The 25,214-nt window shown below is 39.1% G+C and overlaps 1 protein-coding gene across 1 annotated transcript in view; it reads right to left on the reverse strand.

Annotated features, from left to right (window-relative positions):
* Window positions 1–18,290: 18,290 nt before the first annotated feature.
* LOC141154704 (vascular endothelial growth factor receptor kdr-like) overlaps window positions 18,291–25,214 on the reverse strand; it is a 214,610-nt gene continuing 207,686 nt past the window's right edge. Inside the window, exon 30 of the mRNA XM_073641043.1 lies at window positions 18,291–24,236. Within this exon, the coding sequence (XP_073497144.1) occupies window positions 24,035–24,236 (202 nt within the window). The 3' untranslated portion in view covers window positions 18,291–24,034. The remainder of the gene's footprint in view (window positions 24,237–25,214) is intronic.

Here is a 25,214-nt window from a genome sequence, read left to right on the forward strand (position 1 = left end):
TTCCCAGACATTTCAAAGTAAAAACCGCCTGATGACGTTGAGCCCTACTGCCAGCATAGTAAGGAGGTGTGCAGGATCCCTTCTGCGCAGTTAGAAAGCTTGTGGCATGACCAGACAGGCTTTGGGTGCAGGTGGAAGACCGAGAGGAGGTTGAGGAGGCAGAAGCAGTGGAGGAACTTTGACATAAAGAGGATTGACGCACAACTCGTGGGGACGGCAAGACTTGGACAGCAGCCCCTTGTCCTGCCGTCACCATAGTTACCCAGTGCCCAGTCAGCGACATGTAACGCCCCTGTCCATGCCTACTAGTCCAAGTGTCTGTGGTGAAATGCACCCTGTCACACACAGAGTTTCTCAAAGAAGCGGTGATGTTGTGTGCGACATGCTGGTGGAGCGCAGGCACACCTTTCTTTGAGAAGTAGTGCCGACTGGGCATCTGGTACTGGGGCACTGCGATGGACATAAGGTCTCGAAAATCCTCTGTGTCCACCAGGCGGAAAGGCAGCATTTCTGTAGCCAAGAGCTTGCAGATGGTGAAATTCAACCTCTTAGCTTTCTCATGGCTAGGAGGAAATGGTCTTTTACTTGTCCACATCTGAGGGACCGAGGGCTGGCTATTGTGCTTAGACGGGGTTGATAAGGGTGTCCCCGGCAAACTGCCGGTCTGTGAGGAAGATGCAGGCGGACATGTTAGGTTGCCTTGATCCAAAGGTGGTGCTATCGATGTCGGACAGCGCTCAACACCAGCTGGTGTTACCACCTCCAAAGAAAATGATGACCTGCCAATCACGCTGGCTGTTGCGGGTAAAGAGGTGGCAGGTCTGCGCCCCAAAACAGGTGTGACTGCTGTCCCCCCAGTCACAGAGGATGAAGAGGCCGCGGATGCACAAGATATGGCAGACGGTGGTTGGCCCGGCCGGCTAGGCCGCATTGTAGCACACTGAGCTTCCCACTGCAACTTATGCTTCATGTCCATGTGCCGGTTCATGCATGAAGTACTCAAACTATGTATTTTTTGGCCTCTACTTAGCTTTTGCTGACAAATGTTACAGATAACACGAGTTGGGTCATCTTTATCGATCTGAAAAAATGCCCAGGCTATGCAAGGCTTAGCACCCATGCGACCTGAAGAGCCACCACGACTTGTGGTGAGAGGCAGAGTTGTGTTTGAGGATGCAGTTGTTGACGTGCTTCCAGTACTACGTCTCTGTCCAGGAAGGCGCAACCTGACCTCGTCGTCACTAGCATCTTCCTCCACCTCCTCTGCTGACCTCATCTCTTGGCTGACTGTGGGTTGACAGTAAGTGGGATCTCCAACCTCATCATCATCACCCTGTGCGTTATCACACCCGTCGTCCTCAGAGCCAACCTGTTCCTGCCCTGACAAAAAAGTAAAGTTGTCGCTCCAATCAGGTATTTGAGTCTCATCATCGTCTTCCTCATTGTCTCCACCAACAGGAGTTACAGTTTGGGAATGAGGGTCTACATTATGGTCAGAACCTTCTGCGTCTGGTCCTGGATCCGACTCATAAAGATTCTGGGCATCAGTGCAGATCATTTCCTCGTCTGGATTCACAGAAGTGCTGGAGTCGACCTCTGATTCCCAGGCTATAGTATGAGTAAACAGCTCTGCAGACTCAACCATCTGTTCTACCTCATACTCAGACGGGCAGCTGGAGATTTGGGAGCTGTGAGGAAGCAAGTGCGATTGGGGTGACACCTTTGAGGACTGGAGTATTTGTGATGTTGAAGTTGATGTGGAGGAGAGCCCACTTAAAGGAGCACTTGATATCCGTTGAAGCACCTGCTGTTTTTGTGCCTCATCTGGAATTTGTAGCGATTGGCGTGGCCGTAAGAAAGGGATCTTATCACATTGTCCGCTAAAAGAAGTAGACATTTTAGTTTGGCTGGAAGATGGTCTTTCTTCTGCAGATGTTACTGTTGCTTTAACACCTACCCCACGGACACAACCTTTTTTCCCCTTCCCAACACGCCTATTCCCCTTTCCACCAGCAGCAGGCCTTTTTCCACTCATTTTGGGGGTTAACTAATTCACAACTCTGGAGTTGTTTGCACAAAAAAACAATGGATGGGAACCGAGCAGAGCTGAGTGGCCAAACTGTGGTATTAGGCCAAAACTATTGGCTGGGTTAGATGCAGAAAAAAATTATATTCAATTTGCAACCTGATGGAGGTCAGTATAGATGGACTAATAGAACAAGTCCCACACACAGCTAGAAGCCCAAATATTTTTTCAGAGGTAGATGCAGAAAAAAATTGTATTCAGTTTGCAACCTGATGGAGGTCAGTATAGATGGACTAATAGAACAAGTCCTACACACAGCTAGAAGCCCAAATATTTTTTCAGAGGTAGATGCAGAAAAAAAATATATTCAGTTTGCAACCTGATGGAGGTCAGTATAGATGGACTAATAGAGAAAGTCACACACACTGCTAGAAGGCCAAATATTTTTTCAGAGCTAGATGCAGACAAAAAATTATTTTTAATTTGCAACCTGATGGAGGTCAGTATAGATGGACTAATAGAGAAAGTCCCACACACTGCTAGAAGGCCAAATATTTTTTCAGAGCTAGATGCAGAAAAAAATTATATTCAGTTTGCAACCTGATGGAGGTCAGTATAGATGGACTAATAGAACAAGTCCCACACACAGCTAGAAGGCCAAATATTTTTTCAGAGCTAGATGCAGATAAAAATTATTTTTAATTTGCAACCTGATGGAGGTCAGTATAGATGGACTAATAGAGAAAGTCCCACACACTGCTAGAAGGCCAAATATTTTTTCAGAGCTAGATGCAGAAAAAAATTATATTCAGTTTGCAACCTGATGGAGGTCAGTATAGATGGACTAATAGAACAAGTCCCACACACAGCTAGAAGCCCAAATATTTTTTCAGAGGTAGATGCAGAAAAAAAATATATTCAGTTTGCAACCTGATGGAGGTCAGTATAGATGGACTAATAGAGAAAGTCACACACACTGCTAGAAGGCCAAATATTTTTTCAGAGCTAGATGCAGACAAAAAATTATTTTTAATTTGCAACCTGATGGAGGTCAGTATAGATGGACTAATAGAGAAAGTCCCACACACTGCTAGAAGGCCAAATATTTTTTCAGAGCTAGATGCAGAAAAAAATTATATTCAGTTTGCAACCTGATGGAGGTCAGTATAGATGGACTAATAGAACAAGTCCCACACACAGCTAGAAGGCCAAATATTTTTTCAGAGCTAGATGCAGATAAAAATTATTTTTAATTTGCAACCTGATGGAGGTCAGTATAGATGGACTAATAGAGAAAGTCCCACACACTGCTAGAAGGCCAAATATTTTTTCAGAGCTAGATGCAGAAAAAAATTATATTCAGTTTGCAACCTGATGGAGGTCAGTATAGATGGACTAATAGAACAAGTCCCACACACAGCTAGAAGCCCAAATATTTTTTCAGAGGTAGATGCAGAAAAAAATTATATTCAGTTTGCAACCTGATGGAGGTCTGTATAGATGGATTAATAGAACAAGTCCCACACACAGCTAGAAGCCCAAATATTTTTTCAGAGGTAGATGCAGAAAAAAATTATATTCAGTTTGCAACCTGATGGAGGTCTGTATAGATGGATTAATAGAACAAGTCCCACACACAGCTAGAAGCCCAATATTTTTTCAGAGGTAGATGCAGAAAAAAAATATATTCAGTTTGCAACCTGATGGAGGTCAGTATAGATGGACTAATAGAGAAAGTCCCACACACTGCTAGAAGGCCAAATATTTTTTCAGAGCTAGATGCAGACAAAATATTATTTTTAATTTGCAACCTGATGGAGGTCAGTATAGATGGACTAATAGAGAAAGTCCCACACACTGCTAGAAGGCCAAATATTTTTTCAGAGCTAGATGCAGATATAAATTATTTTTAATTTGCAACCTGATGGAGGTCAGTATAGATGGACTAATAGAGAAAGTCCAACACACTGCTAGAAGGCCAAATATTTTTTCAGAGCTAGATGCCGAAAAAAATTATATTCAGTTTGCAACCTGATGGAGGTCAGTATAGATGGACTAATAGAACAAGTCCCACACACAGCTAGAGGCCCAAATATTTTTTCAGAGGTAGATGCAGAAAAAAATTATATTCAGTTTGCAACCTGATGGAGGTCTGTATAGATGGATTAATAGAACAAGTCCCACACACAGCTAGAAGCCCAATATTTTTTCAGAGGTAGATGCAGAAAAAAAATATATTCAGTTTGCAACCTGATGGAGGTCAGTATAGATGGACTAATAGAGAAAGTCCCACACACTGCTAGAAGGCCAAATATTTTTTCAGAGCTAGATGCAGACAAAAAAATATTTTTAATTTGCAACCTGATGGAGGTCAGTATAGATGGACTAATAGAGAAATTCCCACACACTGCTAGAAGGCCAAATATTTTTTCAGAGCTAGATGCAGATATAAATTATTTTTAATTTGCAACCTGATGGAGGTCAGTATAGATGGACTAATAGAGAAAGTCCCACACACTTATAGAAGGCCAAATATTTTTTCAGAGCTAGATGCAGAAAAAAATTATATTCAGTTTGCAACCTGATGGAGGTCAGTATAGATGGACTAATAGAACAAGTCCCACACACAGCTAGAAGCCCAAATATTTTTTCAGAGGTAGATGCAGAAAAAAATTATATTCAGTTTGCAACCTGATGGAGGTCTGTATAGATGGATTAATAGAACAAGTCCCACACACAGCTAGAAGCCCAATATTTTTTCAGAGGTAGATGCAGAAAAAAAATATATTCAGTTTGCAACCTGATGGAGGTCAGTATAGATGGACTAATAGAGAAAGTCCCACACACTGCTAGAAGGCCAAATATTTTTTCAGAGCTAGATGCAGAAAAAAATTATATTCAGTTTGCAACCTGATGGAGGTCAGTATAGATGGACTAATAGAACAAGTCCCACACACAGCTAGAAGGCCAAATATTTTTTCAGAGGTAGATGCAGATAAAAATTATTTTTAATTTGCAGCCTGATGGAGGTCAGTATAGATGGACTAATAGAGAAAGTCCCACACACTGCTAGAAGGCCAAATATTTTTTCAGAGCTAGATGCAGACAAAAAATTATTTTGAATTTGCAACCTTATGGAGGTCAGTATAGATGGACTAATAGAGAAAGTCCCACACACTGCTAGAAGGCCAAATATTTTTTCAGATCTAGATGCAGACAAAAAATTATTTTTAATTTGCAACCTGATGGAGGTCAGTATAGATGGACTAATAGAGAAAGTCCCACACACTACTAGAAGGCCAAATATTTTTTCAGAGCTAGATGCAGATAAAAATTATTTTTAATTTGCAACCTGATGGAGGTCAGTATAGATGGACTAATAGAACAAGTCCCACACACAGCTAGAAGCCCAAATATTTTTTCAGAGGTAGATGCAGAAAAAAAATATATTCAGTTTGCAACCTGATGGAGGTCAGTATAGATGGACTAATAGAGAAAGTCCCACACACTGCTAGAAGGCCAAATATTTTTTCAGAGCTAGATGCAGACAAAAAATTATTTTTAATTTGCAACCTGATGGAGGTCAGTATAGATGGACTAATAGAGAAAGTCCCACACACTGCTAGAAGGCCAAATATTTTTTCAGAGCTAGATGCAGATATAAATTATTTTTAATTTGCAACCTGATGGAGGTCAGTATAGATGGACTAATAGAGAAAGTCACACACACTTATAGAAGGCCAAATATTTTTTCAGAGCTAGATGCAGAAAAAAATTATATTCAGTTTGCAACCTGATGGAGGTCAGTATAGATGGACTAATAGAACAAGTCCCACACACAGCTAGAAGCCCAAATATTTTTTCAGAGGTAGATGCAGAAAAAAATTATATTCAGTTTGCAACCTGATGGAGGTCTGTATAGATGGATTAATAGAACAAGTCCCACACACAGCTAGAAGCCCAATATTTTTTCAGAGGTAGATGCAGAAAAAAAATATATTCAGTTTGCAACCTGATGGAGGTCAGTATAGATGGACTAATAGAGAAAGTCCCACACACTGCTAGAAGGCCAAATATTTTTTCAGAGCTAGATGCAGAAAAAAATTATATTCAGTTTGCAACCTGATGGAGGTCAGTATAGATGGACTAATAGAACAAGTCCCACACACAGCTAGAAGGCCAAATATTTTTTCAGAGGTAGATGCAGATAAAAATTAATTTTAATTTGCAGCCTGATGGAGGTCAGTATAGATGGACTAATAGAGAAAGTCCCACACACTGCTAGAAGGCCAAATATTTTTTCAGAGCTAGATGCAGACAAAAAATTATTTTGAATTTGCAACCTGATGGAGGTCAGTATAGATGGACTAATAGAGAAAGTCCCACACACTGCTAGAAGGCCAAATATTTTTTCAGAGCTAGATGCAGACAAAAAATTATTTTTAATTTGCAACCTGATGGAGGTCAGTATAGATGGACTAATAGAGAAAGTCCCACACACTACTAGAAGGCCAAATATTTTTTCAGAGCTAGATGCAGATAAAAATTATTTTTAATTTGCAACCTGATGGAGGTCAGTATAGATGGACTAATAGAACAAGTCCCACACACAGCTAGAAGCCCAAATATTTTTTCAGAGGTAGATACAGATAAAAATTATTTTTAATTTGCAACCTGATGGAGGTCAGTATAGATGGACTAATAGAGAAAGTCACACACTCTGCTAGAAGGCCAAATATTTTTTCAGAGCTAGATGCAGACAAAAAATTATTTTGAATTTGCAGCTTGATGGAGGTCAGTATAGATGGACTAATAGAGAAAGTCCCACACACTGCTATAAGGCCAAATATTTTTTCAGAGCTAGATGCAGAAAAAAATTATATTCAGTTTGCAACCTGATGGAGGTCAGTATAGATGGACTAATAGAACAAGTCCCACACACTGCTAGAAGCCCAAATATTTTTTCAGAGCTTGATGCAGAAAAAAATTATATTCAATTTGCAACCTGATGGAGGTCAGTATAGATGGACTAATAGAATGATGCTATGCCCAAAAGATTTTACTTCACTAGGTGCAGTAAAAAAATTGGTATTCTATACACAGGTGGTATATCTTGCAACACAGATAGGCTACTCCACTGACTAACGCACTCTGCAATAGGCCAAAAAGGATTAGCTTTGCTAGATTCAGCCAAATGCTGTGAAAAAAACTTGCACAGCACTGGCACAGACCTGCCTGGCAAAAACTGATAGGAACTGATGTAACCTAGTCCTGAAAAGGACTGCAATTACAAGTAGTCTTTACTCCCACAATCTATCTATTTAAGAGCACAGACCTGCCTGATAAAAGTCGTAGGAAATGCTGTAACCTAGTCCTTAAAAGGACTGCAATCACAACTATTCCCTACTCCCAAGCTATCTGTAGATTTGTGCGAAAATTGGCTTGAAATTAACAAGGTATAGCGCACACAGCAACAGCGGTGCCGTCTAACACCCAGCTGCAGCAGTGAGAAAATGGTGGCGACGGGGAAAATGGCTTGGTCTTATAGGGCAAGGACATGTGACATACACTGCCAATGACACATGCCCTTGCTTGTGTGAAAAAAAGCACTTCGCTCCGTGTGTGCGCTGCTGATAGGCTGACAGATTGCACCTCCCAACTGTAAATGTGGGAAAGAGAAAAAAAAATGGAGATCTTCATTATTCCTGCAGAGATCCATCCCCTGCCCCCCCCGCACCCCGCTGTACACTCAAACTGCGTATTAACATTAATTTTCATCATTACTGAGAAAAAATCCAGTTATGATTTTGGTGCACGAACAGTTATCGAACATAACCTCGAACAGCCGAATATTTCTCAAATCGTTCGTGTTCGCCGAACGGCTCGAACACCGCCCAAAACAGCTCGAATTTGAGATTGGCGAACAGTTCGAGTCGAACAACGCTCATCTCTATTCAGCACCTTCCAAGAGATGACGCCAGTGTTCAAATGCGAGTTTAATAGCAAGCAATTCCCGATTACCAATATCGTAATTAAGTTCAGTCTCAGAAAATTTTTTTGAAAAAAAAGCACAGGGATGTACTCCATCCTTGTTTTTCTGAGACAACACCCGCACCGACCCCCACCGAAGAAGCATCAACCTCAACCAAAAACGGCTTAGTCACATCAGGCTGCATAAGGATGGGAGCAGAGGTGAACCTCTCCTTTAGAAACACAAAAGCTTCAATGGCCTCAGTAGTCCACTGAACCGCATTACCACCTTTCCTGGTGAGATCGGTTAGTGGTTTGACAATAATAGAAAAATTTTTAATGAATTTTCTGTAATAATTGGCGAAACCCAAAAACCTCTGTATTGATTTCAAACCAATAGGCCTAGGCCATTCCTGAACCGCCTGAACCTTCACAGGGTCCATCTCAAAGCCCTCGCTGGAGATAATGTAGCCCAAAAAACGAATTCTCTGTACAGCGAACTCACATTTCTCCAGTTTAGCAAAAAGCGAATTGTCAATTAATAACTGTAATACCTCACGTACGCTCCGCCAATGAAACTCCAGATCCGGTGAATAAATCAAAATGTCATCCAAATACACAACCACATTTTTGCAGATCAAAGGTCTAAGGATGTCATTAATAAGATTCTGAAAAAATGCTGGAGCATTGGTAAGACCAAAAGGCATAACCAGGTTCTCAAAATGACCCACAGGAGTGTTAAAAGCAGTCTTCCATTCATCACCCTCCTTCATGCGCAACAAATTGTATGCCCCCCGGAGATCAATTTTAGAGAACCACTTGGCCCCCACTAACTGGTTAAACAAATCAGGAATCAATGGCAGTGGGTAAGGATAGCGTACAGTAATTTTATTAATCTCACGAAAATCCAGACAAGGACGTAAACCGCCGTCTTTTTTTTTAACAAAAAAAAATCCAACAGCCACAGGAGACTTGGAAGGCCTAATGTGACCGGCGGCCAAGCTTGTCTGTATGTATTCCTCTAAAGCCTTTCTCTCAGGAATAGTAAGATTAAATAAATGACTTTTAGGAAGAGTCGCTCCAGGGACAAATTCAATGGTACAATCATAGTCTCTATGGGGAGGCAAAATTTGTGACTCCTCCTCAGAAAAAACTCTCCAAAAATCCTGAATAGGTACAGGTAATTCCCCTTTTTCCACCGCAGCAATACGTCCGTTACAACACTTGTCATAACACTTAGGGCTCTAGGACTTAATTTCATTGGTAGACCAATCCAGTACAGGATTGTGCAATTTTAACCAGGGTAACCCCAAAATTGCTGGAGAAGGCAAATTATTTAATACCACCAAATCCAAATTTTCTTAGTGAATACCATTAATAGTGAGGGGAAATTCACAGACCTTGTGAGTAACACTCTTCAAGGGGGAGCCATCGACAGAAACCACAGCAATAGGGGATGACAAAGGTTTGGGTTTTAATTTAAGTTTTTCCAAGAATCCCCCATCAATCACATTCAGAGTAGAACCACAATCCACAAATATCCGAAATTCAATTAATTCTTCCTGAGCAGCAGTAGTAGCAGAAAGAAATACCCCCTTAGAATTTAAACAGGCAATACGGGCGTAACTGACCTTTTTTTTTTCTTTGTTCATACGAAGCACACAGTTCTTAATAAAATGGTCAGATTTCCCGCAATAAAAGCACAAACCTTCAGAAGATCTGCGGTCTTTTTCCTGAGAGCGGGGTGCCTTCGCCCCAATCTCCATCGGCTCTCCAATGTCAGTACAGACCCTCTCAGGACTCGGAGCTGACATGGCAGAGGATTTACTCTCATTAACCCTTGCACGCAGTCTCCTGTCCACCCGTATAGCTAATTGCATTGCCTCCTGCAAGTTTCCAGGTGTGGGATAAGCAATCAGCAAATTCTTAACCCTTTCACCTAGCCCCGCAAGAAACAAACTTTTCAAAGCTGAATCGTTCCACCCCACCTGGGCAGACCCCAGACGGAAGTGAGAACAATATTTTTCCACATTACCTGATCCCTGCCTCAAACGTCTCAATTCAGTCTCAGCTGATGAGACACGATCAGGATCATCATACAACAAACTCAAAGCAGAAAAAAAACTATCCACTGATCTAAAGCATGGATCACTAGGTTGGAGAGAAAAGGCCCATCCCTGAGGTTCTTTGCGCAAAAGTGACATTATGAACCCTATGCACTGTGATTCATCACCAGAGGATCTGGGTCTCAAACGAAAATACAATAAACAAGCATTTTTAAAGGAAAAAAATTCTTATTGATCACCAAAAAATAAATCAGGCAAACGTACCTTTGGCTCCACAAAATGTGCTCCAGAACAGCTACTCACGTGTTGTTGGAGCTCGGCCACCTCCAGAGAGAGTCCCTGCAGGCGTTGAGCCAAATCCTGAACCGACACCATGATGGAAACTGGAAGTCTTTCCTTAGAGATATTTTTAGGCTGGACTTACTGTTATGATCTGCTACAAGCACTAAGGAAAGAAAGGAGATCTGTCCCTACAATAGAACTAAGCTAGATCCCTACGATGTAACGGGGAACCTGATCCTGCGATCAGACCCGCTAAAGTCCTCGGCTAGTCTGTACGAAGACCTATAGATGCAAGGGAGGAATCCCTACAAGAACTAGGGACTGGGATAAAGTTGGACACCTCCTAGCAGAAATTGTAGCAGAAAAAGACAAACACACAACATAGAACATAAAGGTCCGAAGACCTAGCTAAACTGACTGAGAAAGGTAACTAAGCACCAGGCTAACTTAAGAGTAGAAATTACAATGAAGTCCAGCAAGGCCAGGAGGGCGGAGCAGGATTAAATAGGCAAAAAAGGTCATGTGACCAGCAAGATAGAAAAAACCTAACAGGAGAGTTGTAACAGGTGGTGGTGCCAAGATGATGACATCACATGATCTGACATCACTACTTTAACGATCTCACAGCTATGAAAGATGTAGTACAAAGGAAAGGTGGTAACAAATATAAAGACCAAAAGGAAGATCACTCTAGGGGTAAGTTTACACCAGCAGATGGCAGCCATTAAAAGGCCGCTAGTTGGCTATATGTTTGCCGATTGGCAGTCATATCGGCACAGAACGATCAGTAATATAATGTTCTGCGTGCCTAAACTGCATTGTTCTCGGCAGCACATATTTACTGAAACAGGAATTGATCCAGCTCACCGGACATCAGACATAAGTAAATTGCAAAGGTTTATTGTATCCAAAGGTTAAAACCAGTTCATGTCAGTGCGTACATTAGTCATTCTGACAATGCAGACTACATAAGGAGGGGGTACAGGGGGAAATTTAGTAGTTTACCAGACGCGTTTCGAACAGAAGTTCTTAGACTTGGTATATCAGTGTTAGCGCTGATTACGAGCCCCTAACGTCATCAGAAGCTGTGGAGGGTGAGCTGTTTTTTTCCTTTTTTTCCCAGCACATATTTACACAGGATGATGTTCTACAAGAACTATGATTTTTAAGCTAGCATAAAAATCATTTCACCCAAGGAATGAGCAGTTTGCTCGCTTATTGGGAGTTTGTCGGACTGTTTAGACAGACCGATTGTCGGGAAAAGAGCCTTCTTAGGAACACTCATTCATGATAATGGCCAGTGTAAATACACCCTGACCTTCCTTTATTGATCTGACATGCCGGATGATAACAGGTTTTGGAGGCATCATCGTGTGTCCATCATGGGCTTTGTCTAATAATCCATAGATATAACTTCTCTGTGAGCATACATCTCCCCTCTTTCCTCATATCAAATAATAGAATGTGGAGCACAAACCCTGAAACGTTTTAGCCCATTTTATTCTAAGTGGAGGATATTATTTTAAAGATATAAAGTCGTTTTAAATTGAAAGCAGTTCTTTCTGTTTTCTCTGTAAGTATTTTCTTTTTTTAGGATTAGCTCTGGGTTTCCTTCCTTCATATAATAAGTGCCCTAATCTGATTGCCGTTTCTGCGTTCCTGCTGTCAATTTCTCATTACCGCTGTTCCAGCTGTATTACTCACATCGATCTCTCTTCATTTGTACTTACACTTTTGATTAACTTTTCAAAGAATAGCAACTTTCCAGAGCGAGTCAATTTCAGTGAATCAATACAGCAAGGGCGAAGAACAGAATTGCAAAAGTATTGCATGCATTTCCCTGCAAGTTGTTTCCCATATAAAACAAATACTTAAGGGAGAGGTCTATTTCCCCGCAGAAAGAAAACTTCTGCTATTTGTCATAGGACATTTATTAGTACTTACAGGGAGAATTCACTACATAAATAACAAGGTTTATTTTCACTTAATTTTCCTATAAATGGTCAGCTCTAGTATTTTGCTGGGAAACTTATATTTATCTTATTTGCATAATGTGTTTTGAATCGGAGCCCTGTTTATTCCTTAGCTGGTAGAATAAAATATCCTGCACAGCCCTGCAGAAAAAGAGGGACGTTAATAAATTAATATCATTAGCATGTCATTGGAAAACAAGTCAAAACATGGTTATAGAACAAGTACGTGGTGACTCAGTTTAGAAATCTTTTAAGAAATCTGTAGCCTTTAGCTCCTTGAAGAAAGGATTTTTCCTTCATGTCTATCTCAACCATTTAAAAACCAAATTGAAGGCTATTCTCTGCCATGATTGGAGAAGAATCATTTGATTGATCTCACAAATACTTTCTCCGCTTTGTCAGGTGTAAGTTGATAGTATGGTGTTCTCCCAATTAGAAATGGAAAGTCTTATCCAGAAATTAGTAACTTTTCCCTGACTACGCAGGTCTCTTCATCAGGCTAGTATAACACAAAATCTGAAGAGTCACATATTTATACACAATAAGACACAGAAATAATGCAATAGATGAGACAGGTGACGGAAAGCAGAATTATTATGGGAGAGATAAACAGTCCTGGCTATAAATATTTTTATCTGTTTATCTCTCCCATAATAACTCTGCTTTCCGTCACCTGTCTCATCTGTGACTCTTCAGATTTTGTGTTATACTAGCCTGATGAAGAGACCTGCGTAGTCTCGAAAGCTTGCAACTTGTTACTATCTTTTCAGTTAGCCATTAAAAGGTATCAACCACTGAGGACTCTCAAATCTAAATATTTTTCTATCTACACGGTACAAAAATATATATTTTCCCTATAACTTTTCCCTGGAATTCTAAACTTTCCTAAATAATTTGAAAACCATGGCCCCGATACATCAAGATTAGCATTTTGTAAACCAGTCTGGATGAAAAGTGGAGAATTGCCAAATTCATTATGAGGTGTGTGTTTTTTCATGAATTCAACTTTCGGTTGTTGTATTACATACTCCCTTCTGGCTCAGCTTTGTCTACTTTTTAAAAAGTCGGTGCGACTGGTCAAGATTGGCATAAAAATGCTAAATTTTACAAACTGTTTTGCGTAGCTTGCAGTTCCAAAAACAATGATGCAACATTTAGAGTAGCTTTATGCCAGAATTCAGGAGGAAACTTTTTGCTGAATCAGGGCCCCCATGTATAGTCTGATCTTAGAGTCATGTGTTACTCTCATTTTGTTCTAATTTATGGTAAATAATGACACAGTGTAATTTGTCATGTGTTCTTGTTCATCCGAGGTTGCATTTACCTAATTTTAAGACGTTCTAAGGACCAGATATTTTTCTTTATTATGTCTTGATTATAGTTGGTGAGAGTTTAGTCACACATCCCAAGACAGTCTGTGGCCGTAGTATGGGAGCAGGAGGCCCGCCTATCACCTGACGGCATTCGCGACTCTCCTTTTGGTTAGTCTGGCCTGGCACAATGTCTTCGTTGCGACATAACGCACATGTGATGTTATGCCAGGCTGGCTAATCAAAAGAAGAAACACAGATAGATGCTGTCAGGTAAGAGACAGTACTCCCGATCCTGTGTAGCAGTCACAGACCACTGTTGTGGCCAATGGAATGGAACATGTAAATGGATTTGCACCAAAGAAAAGTGAAGTAATATAAGATACCTGCATAGGGAAAATATTACAGTAGCAAAGGAATGATCTGAATGCTCTGCATTATCAGTAGACATGCTTCATATGCTTCATAATCAAATACAGTAATAATTCAAACTTGTGTTTCCTTGTATTCTTGTCTAAAATATATTTTGTTTGTACAAATACACAATAACTGAGGATATTCCAGAAAGGACAAATAAGTTTTCAATGCACTGTATGGTATATACACAGTACCAATTGTAAGTGTACCCTTTGTCTTAAGTAGAGGAGTTTTTGTTATTGATGTGAAAGGTTCAAGTTTCCTACTCGTTGAAAATTTTTTGTTCTGTCCTAGGAGTGGATGGGTTATGGTTTGGCAATTCAAGTGTCAATGAATGCTGTAGGTCGCCAACAAGCCACTTTGCTTTGGCCAGAGTATTTATATACAGACAGGCACAAATTACAGTGTTTGTCCACCACTAGATAAACTGTGCGTAATTAATTCAGGACCCCAATTAAAATAAAAAACAATGGACACTCCCCTCCCACAGCAGCGCTGTTTCAGCTAATACCTTGACATTGTGTCACGTGCAGGCTGCAGCCAAGTAGCCGCTGTTTGGTTGTAGACTTTACCATTTTGTCATGGACATCCACTCTGGTGGAATATTGATGAGCTACAACAGCTGCTGCTCATTGGCCTCAGCAGGCGCGTGACACAACAATATCGCGTCACGCTCTACGGACAGCGGTGCCGACATTGTCGGAACGACACCACTGCGAGAGATGAGTATTGATTGCTTTAATTGAGGTCCTGAATTGTTTAACCAGGGATTGTCCAGTAGTGGATAAACCTTTTAAAGTTGGTGAATGTCATTGCTCAAATATTCTGATGGGCACTCACCATAATTTTATTTAAAATAACAGTAGTACACTAATGGATAGGTATTGTCTGATAACTCCGTATCAGAATGCCAATATAAATTTAGACCCCCTTCATTATACCCAAAAATTAATGCAGATCTTCAGCACATATAGATCCTAGACTCCTCAATTTATCCAGACTACCTAAAATACACTTCAATAAGTTCAGACCCCAGGCCAGAACCTAAAATTATTCCAGACCCCATACCTCTAAATAAATTCAGAGCCCACACAGGCCCTAAAAGTAATGTAAACCCCCGACCAGATTCTAAATTAATTCAGACCCCAGACCGCAGCTCTCAAGTTACGTACCTCTATGTGGTCTCAGGTCACTTGTAGCAAATGGGGCTGACAATATGACCTTTTGTACAGCACTGGAGAAGAAGAGGAGCGAAGAGTGGTAAGTGGTGATGGCTGTTAAAGGGAGTGCCTAGACAACTGCTTTAAATATTAAATTTAGCCAAGTTTAGATGGAGGTTTTTATAATCAAGTCAGTCATGTCCACAAATTATGGATGTGCAGCTTGGTGAGCTCATATGTATCGCAGAAGGATGGGGAGCTGCCTGTCATTGCATGCACTAATCTCAGTAAATAAAATGGTCCAGAATAGAGCGCCTTAGGTTATGGTCACACTATCAGTATTTGGTTGGTATTTTACATCAGTATTTATAAGCCAAAACCAGGAGTGGAACAATCAGCGGAACAGTATAATAGAAGAACGTCACCACTTCTGTATTTATCACCCACTCCTGGTTTTGGCTTACAAATACTGATGAGAAATACTGATCAAATACTGATAGTGTGACTGTAGCCGTACTCTGTTTTTCCACAAGGACAAACAGGCAATCCCTGCATGTGTCACAGCCATGTAACAGCAGCGACACATGCAGCCACAGCTGCTGCAACTGAAATGCAGAGCACGCCGAAACTACTCGGCGAGTACCCGAGCGTGCTCGTTTAAAGTGTTAAATGAGCACGCTAGCTCATCACTAACAATTACCCATGAACTGCGGTGTTTTACTACTTATTATTATTGGCATTTCAGCTTTTCAGCACACATTGACCAGTGTGTACCAAACCATCTGCTGACTCAACTTTTGTTTTTCTGAATAAGTCGGCACGGGTATATAGACAGATAGATAGATAGAGTAACTTTTACCATGGAAAAACAAATCCATGTAAAAACTGTAAAAAAAAACACCATGGTGGAAATTCCTTTTTTTCCCAATTTCAGAAGTCTTTTTTTCCTAGTTTTTTTTCAGTACATTAAATCATAAAAAGAAGGGCATCATTCAAAACTACAAATTCTCCTACAAAAAAAAAAGCCCTCATATGACTATGTGAATGGAAAGATACAAAAAAGTTATGGCTCTTAGAGAATAAAATTAAGCGCAAAAATCAAACTTAGCTGCAGAGGGACAAAAGTCCCACACCCTTGTCAAATCATGGCAAAAATAATAGTTATTTTGCCAAGAGGTAAATCTGCTTTCTTATGTACCAGTTTTACAAAAATTACTTCAAAACCATACATTTTGCATTGATTTGCAATTTGCACAATGTGTCAGAAACATAAGATCTGATGGTCTCTCTGTGGTGGAGTTCCATACACTGGGCTTGGTGCCCTCCCTATAATTTGGCTATGGATGCAGGAAATGAGAAGGAATCTGAATATTTGTCCTCAGTGAAGGAAATCCTACGACTGGTTTTGTGAGTCTTAGCCATAACATGGCTGGGAATGTTTAAAGTATGACTGATCTTTCAGGTGACTTTTCAGAAATAGATGTAATTTGCATATAAAGAATAAAACAATTTATGGCCATTATATAATTTTTATTAATTATTTTTTTAAGTGTCTCCCCTGCATTAGAAGCCTCAAAAGTTTCTTCTTGTGCCTTTTTATTTTTGCTTCACTCCAGCTTCTCCCCCTCCAGACTCCATATCATTTTATAGGCAGAAGGTGTAATTTGATCCCTCACTGTAGACAGACTTGCAGACAGATATGAGCAGGTTTTTTATATATATAAAGGTGCATCTCACAAAATTAGAATATCATTAAAAACTTAATTTATTTCAGTTTTTCAATACAAAAAGTGAAACTCATATATTATATAGAGTCATTACAAACAGTGTGATCTATTTCAAGTGTTTATTTCTGTTAATGTTGATGATTATGACTTACAGACAATGAAAATACAAAAGTCATTATCTCAGCAAATTAAAATAATTAACAAAAAACACCTGCAAAGGCTTCGTAAGCGTTTAAAAAGGTCCTTTCGTCTGTTTTAGTAGGCTTCACAATGATGGGGAATACTGCTGACTTGACAGATGTCCAGAAGGCAGTCATTGACACACTCCACAAGGTCCCAGAGTTCCAATTTTCATTTGGAAATCAAGGTCCCAGAGTCTGGAGGAAGAGTGGAGAGGCCAAAATCCAAGCTGCTCGAGGTCTAGTGTGAAGTTTCCACAATCAGTGATGGTTTGGGGAGCCATGTCATCTGCTGGTGTAGGTCCACTGTGTTTATCAAGACCAAAGTCAGCGCAGCCGTCTACCAGGAAATTTTAGAGCACTTCATGCTTCCCTCTGCTGACAAGCTTTTTGGAGATGGAAATTTCATTCTCCAGCAGGACTTGGCACCTGTCCACACTGCCAAAAGTACCAATACCTGGCTTAAAAACTACAACATCACTGTGCTTGATTGGCCAGCAAACTCGCCTGACCTTAACCCCATAGAGAATCTATGGAGTATTGTCAAGAAGAAGATGAGACACCAGACCCAACAATGCAAACGAGCTGAAGGCTGCTATCAAAGCAACCTGGGCTTCCATAACACCTCAGCAGTGCCACAGGCTGATCGCCTCAATGCCACCCAGCATTGATGCAGTAATTGATGCAAAAGGAGCCCCGACCAAGTATTGAGTGCATTTACTGAACATACATTTCAGTAGGACAACATTTCGGATTTTAAAAACGTTTTTCAAGCTGTTGTTATAAAGTATTCTAATTTACTGAGATAATGACTTCTGTGTTTTCATTGGCTGTAAGCCATAATCATCATTAACAGAAATAAACACTTGAAATAGATCACTCTGTTTGTAATGACTCTATATAAATATATGAGTTTCACTTTTTGTATTGAAGAACTGAAATAAATTAACTTTTTGATGATATTCTAATTTTGTGAGATGCACCTGTATATGAGCAGCTTTTGAGAGTGAACCATTAGTGCAGGAGATAAGTGACTGATAAGTGGGGAAAGAGGCATTTTCTCTAATAAGATATATTACAACATTTCGTATCTTCTCTTGAAAAGTTAATTTATGGAAAAATGTGTAGGTACTGCTTAAGAATCTGACACATTTCATAGAAAAAGACAATCTTAATCAAATCTGTATAAATATATAATCTTTATTTTGTTCAGGTTAATACATAAAATACATTTAGAAGACTACATAAGAAAGCTTACAAAGTTTCAGTGCATATATTCTTTACTCCAGGTGCTTAGGGGCCAACAAATTTCAGGCTCAGGCCACAAGCCCTAATCACAAAAGAGTTTCACATATATTCCACAGTGATTGATATATTTGGAATCATTTGGTGTTTATATAGATATAATAATAAAATATATCTAATAAGTAGGTTACAATTCATCACGCCAGGAACGACCCTGTGGAAAGAGTTAGTATTACTTTTAAAACTCTGTTGTACTGGTTACATAAAAAGTTAAAACTCCTACAAACAACATAATAGTGGTATCTCTCTCCTGATTACAAGATATAAATGTCTTACAGCTTCAAAGACTTTGTCAAATACGTCTACTTACATCTGCCAAAAATATGCTAAATAATAAAATAATATTCTTATAAATTATTTAATGTGCAGGTAGGTAGTTTTATTCATAGTAGTGTTTCAGTGGCTAGGAAGTTCCTCATTGAATTGTGAGTCCAAACAAGTAAGTAAAGCTATTCCCTTCACCCAATTGTATTTTGACATGACTAAATAAGATGGTGAGTTATAGACTTTAGGCTCAATTAGTGTTTTCATTGATTTTAGTGGTATTCTAAAATATATTTAACCTTTTCCTCCATATGCACATAAGATATAACTAACAATCTTTTTAGTTCCTGCTCATTCTCCTTTCTTTAATATGGTTTATCTTGAAGCCTGTACTTATTTTCATGCTTCATGCTATGTGAGGAAGATAACCCAAATATACTTGTATACTTTGTATACTTTTGGCTGTAATACATATTATATTGTAGTACGTGATTACTCATAATTCTACTGAGTTAAAGTTACATCACCATAGGATTCTATGATAGATGTAGATACTAATGTGTGTGAAAGGTCTTCATCAGTTGTAGTATGACCATCCTAAAGAGTTAAAGAGAACCTGTCAGCATGATTTTGTAATGTAAAGATGACTTTAATGGGACTGTAATGGGGCTGTAATACTGATTACATTGATACCTTTGGTGAAGAAATCAAATTTGTGGTTCTTCTTTAAACACCATTTGAAGTTTTCTGCCAATTAGATTTCAGTGCACAGGGGCCGGACTGTGCACTGGGTCTCCTACTCCCTGTCTGTGATTCCCCAGCCCCTCCGCCTGCATCCGGTCTGTGAATGGGAGGTCACTACTGAGTTTTCAATCAGAGGAGGCAGGTCATTCAAAGACCAAAGGCAGGCGGAGGAGGCAGGGAGGAGAAGACCCAGTGCACAGTCCGGCCCCTGTGCACCGAAATCTAATTGGCAGAAAACTTCAAATGGTGATTAAAGAAGAACCACAAAGAGGATTTCTTCTCTAAAGGTATCAATGTAATCAGTATTACAGGACCATTACAGTCATGTCTTTATATTTCATTACATTCATTACAAAATTGTGCTGACAGGTTCTTTGCAATGATCATTAGAATTGTTACTGTTTTGCAGCAAACGCTTGTTCTCCCCAAGACAAAACTGTTTGTTGTGCAGTTCTTCAATCATTCCTCCTGAAAAGTTCTGAATAAATTAATAACTGGGTGTTAATATTCAGGGTAAGTCCATATACAGTCTGACATTGTCTAATAAAAAAAACCCTAAATTTCATGGAGGAATAACAGAAGAACAGCATAACATGGAAGATCTAGGAAAAGTTATTTTATAAGGAATATAAATATTTCCTAGCACAGGCCTTTCAGCAAAGCTGACAGCTCCTCTTTAAACCAGATTGAAAGCAGGTAGATTACCTGGGAAATGCAGTTTTGTGTATTTTTAGAAAACTTTGGTTAAGGCAAAACTGGTACTTGAATTTGCATATATTTACAACTTTATAACTACTATAGATAGGTTTTGGACACATAGCCACATTAAATTGATTAAAAAATGAAAGCTATATCATTCATGGTTGTGGTCAAAGATTGGCTTTGGAGATCAAATGCTGAGACACAGGCGGCAGATGTAAAAGTTGAATGAATGATTATTTGCTATTTTAATCCCTATCTGAATTACTATTTTTGTAGATCCCTTCAATGTATGCATTGTAGATTGTAAAGCTGGGAAATGTAGAAATAGATATTTTATTCTGCAGACATTGATTTCATTGCTAATTGCAAAAAAAAAAAAAAAAAAGCAAAATGTTATTACTGTTTCCCGGTAAGGTTTATAGAATTATCATGGAATATACTCTGTCACTTTATGTTATATAACACTTTGAGTTCTCACAACTTTCCTTTACAAGACCAACCAAAAATAAACTACTGTAAGACTCCCTGAGAAGTTGCACAAAACAGATAACTGATGCTCATCCCCAAATGAATATTGCTACACAGCAGAGTATAATATGCACCAGGAGGAAAAATGATACAGATGATGAAGACATGTATTTTTAATCAGCAAAATGACATTCACACAAGCTTTTCCTACTTCTCTGTGACAAGCATCACTGATGAAGATCCCAGGTCTTCCCACATGTTTCATATGTGACTAAATGCCATTTCCAGTTACTTTCCTGTATTTCCTAGCTGATGTGTCTTTAAGTAAGTTGAATGCTGAAGAAACACTCCAAAATTAAAAGAAAAGTCAAAAATGAAACATGCATCCATTGAAAATGGGAGTGGGACAGACTTAGAATCGGAATTGGTGGGGTTTAAATGATCTTACTTGAATGATTAACGGTTTTTTTTCTTGCAGAACCCCTTCTACAGAAATTTCTGAAATAAGAAAAACTGCTTTCCTTTTTATTTTTACAGAAAAGGTGACACTCCTATTACTACTTTATTGCTTGTGTGGTATTGCAGTTCATCACAAATTAAGTCAATTGGGATAACTGTAATACTAAGGAACAAGAGTGACGCAATTTTAGGAGAAAAAAATAAACCAAAGTATTTTTCTAATGTAAAATAACCCCATTAAAGTAAGATAAAACTCCGCTTGAAATACAATGTAGCAATAGATTTTACATTTGAGATCCCCAGTTTTTAAAATATAAGTTCCTGACCAATGGCAGATTACTATCTAGGTCCCATAATTGGGTAATTTTCTGAATAAATCCTACATAAAGTGGAAATTATACGGTGCACCCAACATCAGCTAAAATGTATACGTAAATAAAGTGCAAGAGACACTACATAGTTGTAAATGAAATACTGAAAAATGGAATGATTGGAAAATAACATGGGCATAGGCTTTAACCCCCTTTTTTGTTGAACACGCATTTCAATTCAGTGTCCAAATTTTCTTGCTGGACTTTAATCTGTTAAACTGCAAACAGTTAATACTTGATTCAATACAAAGTAATGTAAAGTGTAGTTTGACTTCTCTTAAACAGTTTATATTTCCATAGTATTATGCTTTATGACATACAGTGGTTCGGATTCACAAAACATTAGCAAATCCCTGTGCAAGGCTGGAGATCTCTTTTTTCACTCTATACTAATATATAGTTAAGGCAGCTTGTATATAATACGACCTAGCAAAATAGTGTGTGTTATCCAGCTGAATACTAAGTTTAAAGGGGTTGTTATCCCTTTTGTAAAATAAAATAACATATATTGACCTCCCACACCGGGGCCATTCCAGCAATGACGTCACCGGATCTCCTTTTGCTTGTGTTATATTGTTATGCCACATGAACCCTGTAACCAAACAGGGGCGCTATTGGGCTGATGCACTCTCACTTTCTTCGTACGGAAGTCAGACAAACGGAAGTAGTGAGAGCTGATTGCCTGTAGGGCTTAGGTGGCATAACAATGTCATGCAAGCCTTGGGAGAACCGATATTGCTGAAACGGCTCTGGTGTGTGAGGTTGTTTATTTTATTTTTCAAAGAGGACTACTAAGAAGAGATTGTCCAGACAGTAGACAACCCCTTCAACGTCGTTGAAAAGAAAAAAAAAGTTACACCGTGCTCTGCAAGCTCAAAGAATTAGCCAGCAAAGTTGTGCTCTCATATACCAGAAAGTCATATTGAAAAATATTTGCTATATAAGCTTTATACACAAGATGGGGAAAGGGGAAGTGAAATAATTAAATTAGAAACAAAAGACCAGAGGATATTAGTAAATATACAAAGCCACTTGTAATACTTTAAGGCAACATAGTATTCTATCAGATAAAACAAATCATTGTAAAACAGCAGAAAAGCACCAAGTAGTATTCCTGGTCGCCTGAGTTGTCTTGAGAACTAAAAAAAAACACAAATTACAAAAAGCAGTGGATTCTTTGTGGCTAAAAGGTTTAGAAACCCACTTCCAAAACCCTGTTAGGATTTTTTTTTGTTAACGAGAGGGTTTACTTATCATGGTACAGAAGAGGATCGTGGTATCAAAGAGTATGCCTCACTCTGGATAACTCTGCACGTCCACAAGTTGCACGAACAGCCCATCAATCGTTTCAAAAGTCATTGTGTAACACTCTATTTACCCTGTGGTGGCGCTATATTGTAAATAAATATTTGCTGCAGGTTTCTCATTAGATGACAGCTGATCACTTGGGTTCTCAGCAGAGATGTTTGGAAACTTTTACGATTTTGACAATTTATAAGTAATCCCACTAAAGAGAATTGGGGTCCGGCAGCTTGGGCTGGAGAAACATTTCCAGTTTTACTGACGATGTGATATACATATTTTGTATCTCCTCCCTACTAAAAAGAATGGGAGTTCTGGAGACTTACCAGTGATAGTATATGTAGGACACTCAGTTGTGGCTTTGTATAAGACTGAGCTAATTATCGGGAAACCTCATTATCGTCATATATAACTAGTAAAGTTAGTTTTAGAACTGCTTTCTTCATAATATGTATTATAATATGTATAAGACATATGAGCATACATAGAACCAGCATAAGACATCGATTGCCATGTTCTTCATGTCAAGCTTTAACGTCACAGAAATCCAGCAGTCTATGACAAAACAATTGGCTCAGACGAGATCAATGTATATAATGAGGGACATAACTATGTTAAGTACAGGGGGGATGCAACAGCCCTTTGGCTATATAAGAATAGAAAGTATTATGATTAGCACATAGTACGGGAGGGGATATTACAGATTTTGAATTGGAGCCCAAAAGCTTCAGTTTGTTTCCCTACATTACCCTTGTGTTTGAAGCTTTCACAATAAAATGAAATACACAGAAAGTAATAAAGATATATAAAGATTATTCTCATCACTGCAGTAATATATTAAAAAAAAATCTTTTTTGGGTGTAATTAGCCACAGTCTTTATGTTACCATATGCACCTACTGTTTTCTTAACAATAAGCCTAACTTTGATGTATGCTGAAACCCTCTTCCAGGATAAGATTAAACTATCACTGATATATTCCAAATAACATGAGTGACACAAATACAAAACCATTGTAAATGCCATGAAATGGAATAGATGAAATTACTGATGGGCATATAGAGTGGCATGGGGACTTAAATCTTGTGCTTCAATAGATTATCAGATGTCCATTTGGTGATTTAGGCTTTTATAGATTCCACTCATCAGGGTTTCTCCGTTATGTCGCGTCAAAACACAATGCTACCTGATAAGATTTTCCTATCGACTGATGAAACAGCTATTGCTCTGTTAAATGTCTCTTAAGTAAGGCTGCAATACTAAACAAGCTGTTAGTTGGACCAGCGTTACTTAGGTCTGGGTCTCTGGTGCTACACAGGAGGAGAGGAGTAATGAATGACAGAATTGTAATCTGGAGGTGGGCTGTGACACTCAAGGTTTAGATCCAGGGGCATTAGAACAAGGTCTTCGAGTGTGAGGTCTTCTTCGATTTGGGTAGCTGGCTGGAACTTCACATGATTTTTTTCATTTTCTCCCAATACCGACTCCTTGCTTTTGCTCACTGCTTTCATTCTGTGAACACAAAATTGATATTAGAAATCATTTCTCAAAGTAATGTGTCTTTTATAAACTCTGTATGGAGGAAGTCCAAATAACGAGAGGTAGATCATCTGGTCAATTCAACGTTCCTAGAATGCATTAGAGAAACTCTTCAGCTTCACGGGTGTTATGCCCTGATCTCTACCTGGCATAACTGATGATAAATTAATGTAGTAGAAATGTAATGAAAAGACTTGATATAAAGAAGATAATCTTCAGACATTATGGTGCACACCACGATTAAACAAACCTTTTTATAGGAAGCTGAGAGGAGGCACAAGCCATTACATGAGCGGATAACGGTGTTCATCGTTGTCAGGTATTAGACAGATGTCGGCAGGCTGCCAAATCTCACTGTGTGCTGGATATCAGCCAGCGTGAAATGCATTGTGACATAATGGAAATGTAATTACATAATGTTTGACCACACAGATGTGCTGTGAGAATATCCATAAACTAATGAAATGTCTAGTTTCTATTATTTTTAACATCCAAAAGAAGTTGTACAGCAGTAGAAAAACAGGGCTGCTTTTTTCTGGACAAAGTGTCACTCTTGTCCCTGGATTAGTTCTTATTTTGCAGCTCAGTCCCAATGAGGTGAATGAGGCTGGACTCATGGACTGCTGTGGTTCTGTTTTCCAGGGCAAAAAAAGTCATAATTCTTCAAATTCTGGACAACCCCTTTATATATGTTGAAATCAGGGCAGGAAAGGCCAATGACCCTCCTTATTAATGACTACATTGCACTTCTTTAGCCTTGTGTATATTGCGATTGAGAAGGCAGAGTACACCCTCCCTGCCTTCTCTATGGGAAACTTGGCTGAGTCTGACAGCTGGATTCCCGCTCCCTCAGCTGCACAATTGCATGGAGCGGCTCTACTTGGCTGTGATGTTTTACAATAATATTGCAGAGTAGAACGCTGACCGAATGGACATTTAAACCCTTTGGAC

This window comes from Phyllobates terribilis, unplaced genomic scaffold (genome assembly GCF_046119375.1).
Source record: "Phyllobates terribilis strain yellow unplaced genomic scaffold, ASM4611937v1 Scaffold_7__3_contigs__length_470593459, whole genome shotgun sequence".
NCBI classification, from domain to species: domain Eukaryota; kingdom Metazoa; phylum Chordata; class Amphibia; order Anura; family Dendrobatidae; genus Phyllobates; species Phyllobates terribilis.